Source organism: Aphelocoma coerulescens, chromosome 1A (genome assembly GCF_041296385.1).
Source record: "Aphelocoma coerulescens isolate FSJ_1873_10779 chromosome 1A, UR_Acoe_1.0, whole genome shotgun sequence".
NCBI lineage: Eukaryota > Metazoa > Chordata > Aves > Passeriformes > Corvidae > Aphelocoma > Aphelocoma coerulescens.
In genome coordinates this window covers 42,060,035-42,072,108 of record NC_091014.1, presented here as the reverse complement: position 1 = coordinate 42,072,108, position 12,074 = coordinate 42,060,035, and the positions used below count along the sequence as shown (strand labels likewise).

At 34.8% G+C, this 12,074-nt stretch overlaps 1 protein-coding gene across 2 annotated transcripts in view; it reads right to left on the bottom strand.

Moving 5' to 3' along the window:
• Positions 1-200: 200 nt before the first annotated feature.
• The window catches only part of TMTC2 (transmembrane O-mannosyltransferase targeting cadherins 2), a 240,302-nt gene continuing 228,428 nt past the window's right edge, over positions 201-12,074 (bottom strand). For both annotated transcript variants that reach the window (XM_068999817.1, XM_068999829.1), the window contains one exon: positions 201-3,102. In XM_068999817.1, coding sequence (XP_068855918.1) covers positions 2,923-3,102 — 180 coding nt within the window. In that variant the 3' untranslated portion in view covers positions 201-2,922. The remainder of the gene's footprint in view (positions 3,103-12,074) is intronic.

Below are 12,074 nucleotides of genomic sequence, written 5' to 3'. Positions count from 1 at the left end.
GGCTTGCAGGGAACCTTTTTGAAAATATCCACTGAAGTTTAACTGGAATAGGGTATAGAAAAAAGCCAAATGTGACAGGTTGTGTTTTACTTATGCTATACATTTCTCCCATGCAAAAAATAATCAAGAATACTCATTACATTAGAAGAATTAAAAAAACCCAAGTGTTGTTACAGTAATACAAAGGAAGACACAGTGAATTAGTTATCAATGCTTTATTATTGAAAACAAAATTGAAATTCTTTTATCTGGCACATAAACAATTATTTCTACAAAAAGGAAAGCCTACAAATCTGATAATTTATACAAATAACAGTTTTTCAAAAAATAAAATTTTAATTTAGTAAACTTGTCTTGTGCTCTTTTATTTGTTTTTAGCACTGTCTGCAATAATCCACCATAAATCCCTGAGCAGAGAGACATATTTTAAACATGTTTTAAATTTATCCCAAAAGAAGAAAGTTATCAAGCCCAGACCTATATTAAAAAAATGTATTCAGGGACATTCTTGGTAAATTTACGGTAGTCCTTTTTTCTTTTTCTTTCGTTGTTTTTTTTTTTTTAAGAAATAAACAAAACCAGTAATCAATGCAAGCATGACACCGTATCACAGGAGTGCTCCCCTCTTCCCCCTTTTGTGCAATGAATAAAAATTACCAAACAAGAATAAGTACAAGTTGAAGGAGACAAATAAACTGGTGAATGGTTAAGACCAAGAAGCCATCAAAGTTTGATGGCTGTTGAGCAAATAAAGCTGCAGGATACCACAGTTCTATACCAAGCTCAGTTACAGTTACTATCTATTTCTATATCTTTTCCCAGAAAGTCAGTAAAGCAGGAGAATAAGTTCAAGCTACCATTGTATTCTAACATTGCTTTCAATGATAAAGTAGAAATTCAACTTTTGATCCTTCAATTTTGCTTTTCCAGCAAGAACATTATTTGAGAAAGACTTGACACACTCCACAAAACCAGACAATCTTGCCCCTCTGGCCCTTCTGGTGGGCCAGTTGTAAACTTAGCAACTTATGGCATTTTAGTGAGCAAGAGGAAAGAAAAGAAAACACACATTACTACAGTTTTTCTACTATACTGACTTTGAAACAGCTATTCCCCCATCTATTTCAATACAGATGTAAAATCCAAGTGTAAAGGGGAGAATGACCAAGAAGGTAGAGTATAACTCAAGTGTTCTCTTTCCCATTCGGTACGTACACTAACCACAAAACAAATGCAAGTAAAACCAAATAAAAGAAATAGCAACCCTTAGAGACTGTTGTGTTAATGGCAGGGAACATTGCTGCAGTCAAGTAATAAATAAATAAATACAGCAAAGTGTTCTTCTCTACATTTTTGTTGGAATGGTGCTCAACAGTTAAAAAGGAATACATAAACTAAAAACCCCAAACCCTTTCTCAGTAATAAAGAGTTTTTAAGAGAAGATCCTGAAGAAGCTTCAGTTCAAGGTGCTCTACCACTTTAACATTTTATCTATCATTATGAAAGGAATACTGAAGCAGATACCAAAGGGCCATTAAATGAAATAGCAAATTGTCTTACAAGCAATAATACTTATTCCAAAGAAAGAAAGCAGTTAACAAATGTCCTTGAAAAAAAATTACTAAAGCTTCATACACTTCAATTCAAAATAAATTATTTTTACATTTAAAATCTGAAGACTAAAACAGTAATGAGGGTAAATCGTTCTGAAACAGAAATAAATTGAACCTCACCAAAGGCGCATTTAGATATTTGACAGCTCTGCGGCTAGCATGTGTCAGAATACAAACATACAGCTAACATTTGGTTAGAATCTGAATAGATTTGTTTAAAACACCAACAATGTGAAAAGTAACTGGCAACCACCATTATGGATTCCTCTTAATCTACACTATATTAAGCATGATTGAATCGAGTCCCTTCAGTTATTTGCTAGCCTCATCAATGTATAACATTCCCTTTTCTCTGAGTTGCTCATGAAGTCTCATTTTAGCATATCCAAGCACTAATATCTTCAAATCTCATTTTAATTAGTTGTTGCAAAAATATCATATGCAGAGTCCAATTTAAAGTTAGACTTATCTGACAGCAAAGTAAAGAGAGTCAAACACATTATTTTATAGTACCAATTATTTTTTTCTAAGATGACAGTCTGATCGCACTGATTTAGTATCCGGGCAAACATCACTCTTGCTTGTATTACTAAATCACACCTCTGGTCTTTTTTTTACCAGCCTACATACTACATCTGATGTAGAATACAGACAGTTCCTTGGTCATTCTGTCTACCTCACAGAAATTTGACTGTACATCTCAAGAAAACTGCACTGTAAGTTAACAAGCTGAAGTAACAGGCATATTCTCAGTAAACAACTTTGAATGCTGTCATCTAAACATGTGACAGGTTTGAAAAAAGATTGGCCATGTAAGCTGTGAAATTGATTAGCAAGTGGTTCAAGAGTGAGATACAGCAGCATTAAGACAAACTGCAAACACACTGGATTTAGTACACATTTTAATGAGTTACAGTATCAGCAAAATACTTTAACCTACTATTACCATTTTAACTCCCATATGGCTTAGTATATACTGTGCAATTTTCCCTATTTCTGTGACAGTATACATTTCAAGTACCCACCCAAAAGTAAGCAATATGGGATTTGTAATTATTTATCAAATACACTGAAAAAACTTCTCTCATGTGCCACTGTTCCAAATATTTTTGTTGCGTAACAAGTTCTTCATGAATACCTCAAAGTCTCCCTTTTTCTATTTATCTAGCAGAACAGCTTCTCCTAGCAGCAGTTAGGACCTCTGATCCTTGCAGTCCAATCCAACAAGTTCTCTGACCTGATAACTGTGTGGAAGTTCTAGTTTGTGGGTTTAATCACTTTAAGGAAAAGAAGTTCAGAGTTTTCATCATCATGTTTTGGATGTTTTCAAACCTTGTTTCTCCATGATATTCCACAATTTGCGAAGATTGGACTGGGTGATGACATCATCAGGTTTAAGTTGAAGAGCAAGGAGGTAGTTTTCTTCAGCCTCTTTCAGTTTACCATTCAGATGGAGAATGGCTCCCAGATTCATTAGGGCAGCAGGATACTGGTACAAATAAAGAAAATAAAAATAAGGAGGAATATTACAAATATTTTCAATTTTTCTTTTCAGACAATCTCCTTCCACCTAAGTTATTCCCTTATGTTTGCTGACTTTTCATGGAAGCAATTTAGTAATTTAAGCAAATACAGATAACAAGAAAAAGTTTCTGAACAGCTGCTGTGTACTTTGTGCTTTAAACAGGTCAAGTTCTTATGTCTACAGACATATGACTTCTCTCTTTAATGAGAAAACACAGAACTCAGTAAGCTTTAAATGTGGTAATGTTGGCATAACACAGGTTCCAAGAGAAAATTAAAGTAATCCAAGAGTGAATTAGCAACAGGAATTTAATTTTAATCAAACTCATTGCCAATAAAGCGTTTATAATCACTGGGAATAGTTAACACATTGGAACTTATCCCTTTCTTCTCTTTGTTTTAATTGTGACTGGTAGAAAATACAATTTTTTTCTCAGAATATAAGAATGTTCAGGGGTTCTAGGATATCCATTTAGATTCAGGCTGTGGCAATTATTTCTTAATGAATGATTGAATAAAATTAATTATGGTGGAAACACATGTTATTTAATAACAAAGATGTTAAAATTTCATAACAAATCAATTTAAAGGCTTATGTTACTAACAATTTTTTCATGTTTAGCTAAGACAAAATGCTTAGCTTGTTTTTATTTTTTTTAATCTCTAGGTTACTCCATTATGAAATAATAGGTTCTTCATGATAATAATATGCCTGGTCACTGGAGCTAACAAATATTACAAGGGCAGAAAAGCACATTTATGAAGATGAAGAGAACAGTCTAACCTAGCTTTTGGCAGGTACCAAAGGTATTCACATCCTAGTGAGAGCCCAGTAAAGGCATTTATCAAACTAATACCTTGCATTTTAAAGAAAAAAGGGTAAAAAATATACCACACAAAGTTCACTATGTTTCTCCCCCTCAGGTCAGTCAAAGTTTCAATGAGCTTCAGGAAAACTCACTTTTGACATCACATAGTTTTGCCTCAGAGGATAAGTGTTTCAAGCCACCTCTCATCAGTGTTCTGCTCAAAACACCATATTCAAAATGTGAAGCCACATGGCATATCAGCTTCAGAGTACTGTGACATGGTGCTGGTACGCTTTAGAAGCCCTTTAGTGACAATAACTTCAGGAAAATGGTTAGACACTGGAACAGGTTGCCAGTGAAGCTGTGGATATCCCATCCTTGGAAGTGTTCAAGGCCAGGTTGAAGGGGGCTCTGAGCAATCTGGTCTGGGTGTCCCTGCTCATGGCAGGAAGGTTGGATTGGATGATCTTCAAGGTTCCTTCCAACCCAAAACATTCAATGATTCCATGAAGATATGTGAGGTAGAGGCAATAAAATATGCACTACAGTTGGTCTCCCAGACTGTTGTGGCAAGAGGAAATAATTATCATGAGGAAGACTTACCTTTGTTCCAAACCACTACAAAGTTAAACTCATTATTCTTATCCTTTTTAATCAAGCTTCAACAAAATCGCCATAATTCCTACGTCCAACACCTAAATTTTGTGGTGAAAATGTTGTTCAGATAATTCTAATGTTTTATATCTTAACAAATATTTCATGCTTTTTCAACTTTCTTCTTGCTTCTTTTAACCTACGAATATATGCATCACAAAAACTCATAAAAAAAACTGCAATGCATCAAATTTTCAGAGCAAATGGTTTCCAGAGTTTCAAAATTAAGCAAAACAAAATTAGTTCAGCTCTCCTTATTGTAAACATCACAATGCTAATGCAGGGGAATCTGAAGATGTAATTTTTAGTTTTATTTTTTCTTGCTTTACCCTGACAGATTTTTTCCACCTTCTGTAAGTCAGTTACTTCATTTTAATGAGAATCAAACAAACAAAAAACCCCAGCTGGGTTTTATGTAGTTTTATCAGTTAAATACTCTCCAAAAGAAGGGAAATTAGGCCCCTAAAATGTAATCTATGCTACAGGTAAATCATATTGGTAGCCATATTTTCATAGCTCCACCTTTGAAGTGCCAGTCTTGCATACTATTTTATAATGAAATAATATACTCCTTACTTACAGATGTTCTGGGTGCTAATTGATGCTATTAAAGTGAAGAATGCTTGGAAATCAGCTCCCATGTATATGGATGACTGTCTAAATATCCCCAAATCTAATTTATTTTTAGAGTTCAGATTGTTTGATAGAATTTTCTCAAATCATGAGTAGGAATGTCCATTTCCTCTACTCATGCTATTTCTTTGTTTAATGAGAGTTCATGAATGAAAGAGCTTTCTTCAAGTCATTGACACACAGCTGTCTTCTCACTTGAATTATAACTATGTGCATATGTTTGCACCAAGACAAAGGTTACAATGGATAAGGACTAAAAAAATCTTAAACCTGGAAAAACTCATATAAATAAGACACATGTTTAAATGTGCTCCAAGCTAATTCTACAGCATTCACAAAACTTACTGTGCAAGAAATAACTCAGTTGTCTCATATGGCTTCCAGAATTCCTCTCGATTTCCTCCATACCTTCCTGAAAATATGGTGTGTGTATGGGACTAATCAAGAACTTCATATATGTAAGACTATATGCCTAGCTAAGAAATTCTTCTACCATGTCTTTAATTTGATATATCACTTCACAAGAGCAAGCAACAAAAACAAATAAAAAGAACAAACTGCATGCTTTTTAACTGAAATTTTCCAACTTCTACACATCATTCCTGATTTCCTGGAGGCCTAACAAATTCTATTAATGCTCTACACAAATGTATCCGTGGAAAATGTGAACTGATAAATTATTTCAGGTAGTACTGAAAGTTCATTCCAACTCCTTTACATTTTAAATAAAGAAGTGCACAGGATTTTGGAAAGAGTGCTCCCTAACTTTCTAGGATATCAGTCACCCCAATAGGTATGGTTTATTGTAACAGTCACAAGAATTTTGCATGTCTGCAAGATTCTACATCGGTGCCATTGCTCTCTGACACCAATAAAGGATGGTCAGAGGATAAGAGAGCAAGAGACATTTGCTATAGTTTTTCTTCATAGGTTGTCTTTTATTAAAGACAGCTGATAAAACTTTTCAGTACGTTAACAAAGGCAGTCAGCAGCTACCACTGCAATAACATGGGACTTGTAGCACTGTATAACAAATGACACCACCTACTACTTCAGAGACTTGAAAGGAGAAACAGGCCTGCCTTCATTTCCTTCTGGAGACAGATGCTTTACATCAAAAATAGCTGACTGGCATTTCTATGGAGGTTATAAATGCTGTCTTTTATGGTCTATTTGGAATTACTCCCTTTATTAGCATTTTATCGTGGTGTGCTTGTTTCCTTAGTGGTTTTTTGGGGGTGGTGGGGGAAGGTGCTCATGGGGAGGAGGGGAGAAGAATAACAGAGTAGTTAATGAATAATGAAATAACACGAGGCAAGCATTTACTTGCCTGAGGTGTTTTTGGTTTACATTGATGACAGTTTTTTCAAATTTTCCCTAGAGTACCAAAAAAAGGAGAGCACTGGGCCATGCAAAAATATTATCATACAGTTCTCTCTAAAATGAGAGAACTATAGAACCTTCAAATAATTCAAAATCATTCTGAGTAGTATTTCAGGATTACACTAATGTAACTAAGTATTGGACCCATAAACAGAATCAATCTTAATGACATGGAAGATGAACTGCCTCCTTGTTTGTCATCTCTGGCTCCACACACAGAAAGTGCCATAGCAGAAGTACAGCCCCAAACATAAGATAATTTTACTCCTACGTGGCCTCAGAAGTTACGGAGAGACAAACAAATACAGAAACACTTAGCCTAGCACAAATATACCATGGCAGACAAGTATGAACAAACATCAGTCCAAACACAAGCAAGGAAATCTGAAATTGTTTTCCTCAAAGTTCTGCTAACAGATGACCTTCTCTGCTCAACACCACAGAGACCAGGGCAGTAGATTCTGAGATGACAGTGCATTTTGTTGATGCCGGGGAACTTGTAAGGGAATTTTTACTCCAGTAGAATCACAAGTGCAAGATACTTCTCAATTACACATTTTAAAAAGACACTGAAAAGATGTTGCCAAAATCCATCTTGCTCTTAAGGAATTACTGCTCTGTGTGATATTGTAGATGTTTCAAAACAACCCCAGGACTGTAGAATGAATACTGTTATAAGCATGGCCAACCTACCAGAAACACAGAAGCTGTGTATTGTTTTAATAAAGTCCAATTAAGGACACTTATTCTTTTACGGGTTCCTTTTGAATTAAGTCCATACTTCCAGAAGGACACAAAATATCAATCACAAATGAATATTTCATACCAGTACTTCTAGTTCAAAAGGGGTGAAGAATTCAGATATTTCTCTTTGATAACCAAAGACACTTAGGTGGTACATTGACTGAGTAGTCAAACAGTGTATTAGTTGCACAATGGCTCACCAGGCATGAGAGAAAAGCACAGGGGACTGCTGCATCTGATCAGTGGCCACTAAGTAATATGCTGTCATGCCCTTTTTTATCCTTCTACAGTGATGGCAAAAATTTTCTCTTGAACTGTTATTACAGATGTTATTGCTACAGCACAGCACAGTATTTTCCAAAACAATCAAAATGTCTACAGCTCTTTTTTTATCACTAAAGATAACTGTAGACAACAGAATCATTTCAGGTGTGGCACTTGCTTTTGACAGATACCACAACTTTGGAGAAAAACCACGACCTTGGAGTTGCTCAAGGTGGAAACATGTTACTTTAAAGCATGGTGTGGGCAGAACAGGTAGAAGGAGAAGCAGGGGAGGGGCATGCAGCAAGATGATTGCTGCCAACTGGATCTTACTCTCCAATGTAATACATTGACAACACTGTAAATTCATCAGTGGCACATGGAAGCAGACCTTTTTATAGGAGTGATCTGGTGTTCCCAGATAAACCAAGTGGCAGTTATGGAGAGAGACTCATGTTTCTGCCTGGTTCTCTACACTATAAGGCTTCTAAAGAACTGCAGTTTGCATATGCTGTGTCTGGTATTTTGTCCCAAACAGCACATGAACCACAACTAAGACACTGATCTCCAGTAAGCTGTCTAAGACAACAAAAATCAGTTGTCTAGGTACTAATAATTTGGTGCAAAAAACATTCTGGATCAAGATGACAGGATGTATGTCAAAGTACTATAGATCAGACAGAATAAAAAAGCTAAAATTCAAAGTTGAAAGGGATTTCCTGTGTCATCATCCCAGACAGCAAAACATTCAGTTCTGCTGGAAAACAAATAAACAAAAAAATCAGCATCTTTGCAAGCTCTTACAATGGAAAAATGCTCTGCAACTGTTCCTCTACAATAGCTAAGTAGCTAAGTACATCACTTAAATTGCAAATCTGCTTATGAACAATTTTAGTAAGTATGCTTTTGTGTCAAAAACAGTTTTCAGTTTAAACACTTAAGAGGGGAAATGGACAGGAAAACATTTACCCTGCCAGTACTAATTTGAACACAGAGCACAGTTTCCACTGTTGTATTAGTCAGAAAAGGATCTAAACATCTCTGCTGCAAAGGGAACCTGTGTCCCTCTCTAATTACCTTAAGAATGACTAACATAAATAGCTATATAAAGCTAAATAACAACAAGCCAAGGCTCTAGAGGGGAGTGGATCCTTGGATTCAGTCATCATCTTTAAGAGTAGTATGTTGTTAACACCGAATAGAGAATAACCTTACCTATTATTTACTAATATGTCATTAAACTGGAAGAGACCTCATTTATTGTTCACCAAACGAACCAATTATTGACTTCCAGGGAAGGTGAACACCCTGCAAAAAAAAAAAGGGCCTCCAAAGAAATAATATATAAATAAATGAATGAATAAATAAAAAGATTTAAAAAAGTAAATAGGAATAAAATAGTTTTTGTTGAATACTATTTATATATAGTCTCAGGTTAGGATAATATATCAAGCTAGTAAGACAGAAGAACAGAATTAATTAATACCTTAACACCTGATGCTACTACAAAAACATTAGTTTATGCATACCTTTTAAAATTTTCTTTATTCTTTTATATTTTAATATTCTCATCTGGACACCTAAAGCAGGTGCCACTTTAACCTGCCTGGTGAAAGGAGGATATACATGGAAATTGTAAGCATCTAACCTTGTGTATTTTGAAACACTGGAGACTCTCCCATCTCAAACTGCAAACTACATGATATGTGCATTTAAAGCCAGAAGGAAGGGTTTCTCACCATTTTTTTCCTATTTATGGATGACAGATGTGGGAGTCTTCATCCACAAGTATACCATGAAATTACTCAGTTTGCTTGTAGATTGAGACATCAGCATCATTAAGGACACCCACAGCTGTGACTTAGCATAGGAAGGAAGCAGCAAGCAGTCTACTTTGTTTCTCAAATTATCACATCAATAGGGGACATTTTACTACCAATGTTCTCCAGCCAGTGGAGACTTTTTCCTTAACATCTTGTTCATCTCAACCCTCAGAGACTGCTCAGCATATTATAAACATAATTATCTAAAACCAAACAAGCATATATGGATATGTTACATCTTGATGCTGGAAAACCATCTACCACTGGCCTTTATGCAAGTTCAGGGTATGCCAGTTTATGTATCAGCAAGTTAACAAAAGCATGTTAAAGGCTGAGGATGATAACAACAGCTGAAAACATCCTACAAAAATGTACTAATTTCTCATATGTACTTAATGTACTCGTAATTTCTGTGTATCTAGACATTTTTTCCAAATGGTCATGCAACAATTGCTTTGGTTTATGGTTAAGAAGGCTCCCAGTAATCACTCAGTTTATATGGAAACTGTGATGGACATTTTTAGATAACATACTTGTATTACCATAATAAAAGCTAAAGAGGAACATACGTTATGAGCATTTCATATTATGGTTGTATTAAAAAAAAAAAAAAAAGCAACACTTTCCAGACCTCAAAGTGTTTCTAATTAAGCTTCTTTGCTTCCCAGCTCAAATGTTGTCATCAGTATAGAATAGGATAATCTTATTCATTTTTCCTCACACTTTAGGATTCCATTTAAAACAAAAAAAATCAAATTATTTAATTTTTGTTTATAGAAATCCAACTGTGCTCTAATGTCTGCAATGTGACGATTTTAATATATAGCTATGATTATGTTATAAAATATTTAAGAACTTATTTACCTTATCCAACACAAATATGCTGCATACTAAGTTTCAAGCAAATGAGAAACTTGGTGAACAGAAATGTCATCTGTACTATGATAATGACAAACAAAAATTGCTCAAAATTTTTCAGTAACAGAATTTTGTCCTATTAAGACAAAGTAAATTTATTAAAATGAAAATAAATGTGAGTAAATGTATTTTTGCATGCATTTTCTTTCTAAACCTTGGAAATCAGAAAATCAAATGGCTTCATGTTGCTGCCTAAAGATAACGCACACTTTTAACTTAAAAGAAACGTAAAATGTTAAAAAAAACCCGAACTACTTCACCCAGAAGCTCACATGCAGGGCTGATTAGAATAGCTGTCCACATTAACACAATCAAAACTGGCTAATCTTCAGAGAAAACTAATGTATAGATCATCGGAGTTTTTAATCACAATTATACTCACAATACTAGCATTAAAACATGTCCATTTTTCTCAAATAAATAAAATGTCATTAGAAAATAAAAGTGTCTGCTGAGAATGAATGCATCATCCACTTATTTTTGCCCAGATACTTATCAAATACATCAATACACAGAGAAGTTTGTATAGCTCTTCCAAGATGCTGGTAACAGGCATATTGCATTAGAGTTTCTATTTTTGAGTAGAACAGACAACAACTGCAGTTTCAGAAAGAAGTAGTGTTGATTTCTAGTCTTGAAAATTTCTTTATATTCTAGTTAGGGGAATCTCAGTATCATGAGATTTCCAGTATTTCAACTCAAATGTTCAGTTGAACGTTAAATTTCCAACAAGCCTTTGCACCTTTGGCTGGCAACTGTAGTCAGCCGAATTAAATGCTTGAGAAATAGATTAAAATTGGTATAACTGTATGTTTTCCCAAACTATTTAGGTATTTGTAGTTACAAGGCATTGATTTCAGGCACATTGTGTAAACCATTATGCAACTTGACACACTTGCTCTGAGCACAAAGAATGATGATTTTGTTCATTTTTTAAGGCTTCCATCATGCACAGTCATTACTAAGACAGCCCACAGACGAAGTGTGCTGTTAGAGCATTACAAAAAGAAAAACCTAGAAGATTTTGAGGCATCGCATGTTGTTTTGGGATGAATTTCAGCCATTATCCCCCCTCTCCATTGAAATGCTTTCTGTTGGCTAACTTTCCCTAGACAACAGAACCAATCATTATTCCTCTATTGATAATAATCTCCCTGGCAGGGAAGGACAATGGATGTCTATCACATGAAGTGACACAATTTCCATATTAACATGGTTTATCAATAGTAGCTGAAGGTATTTTCAAATTGGTTGAAAACATAACAGTAGCACATGGAAATGTTACCAAAACAATTTTGAAAATAAAAAATAACTACATAACTTTGTGAATAAATAAAAAAAAATCTTGAGATGACATATCAATTAAAGAACTACAGTTTCATTACAGAGCAGGTACAACTGAAAACACTTTAAAAAGTCTTGCTCATAAATATTTTCTTTTCTCAAATTCCAACATGGAAGCCCAAGAGTATTTGCATGTCAATCTTTTTTTCTTCCCTTTTGTCCTTTTCATCTGGCTCCTATCACTACCATGCTTCTTACCTAATGCAATAAGGTTATGCCCACACTTGTCTTGAATTTGAATTTTACCCACAGAATTATAAGGGCAGCTGAGAAGAGAGGCAAATACTAGAGGTCCTTTGCAAAATGCTGAATTACAGTGTTCTGTGTAATTAATAAAAAATCATACCTTACTTTTTGGCAGCCAG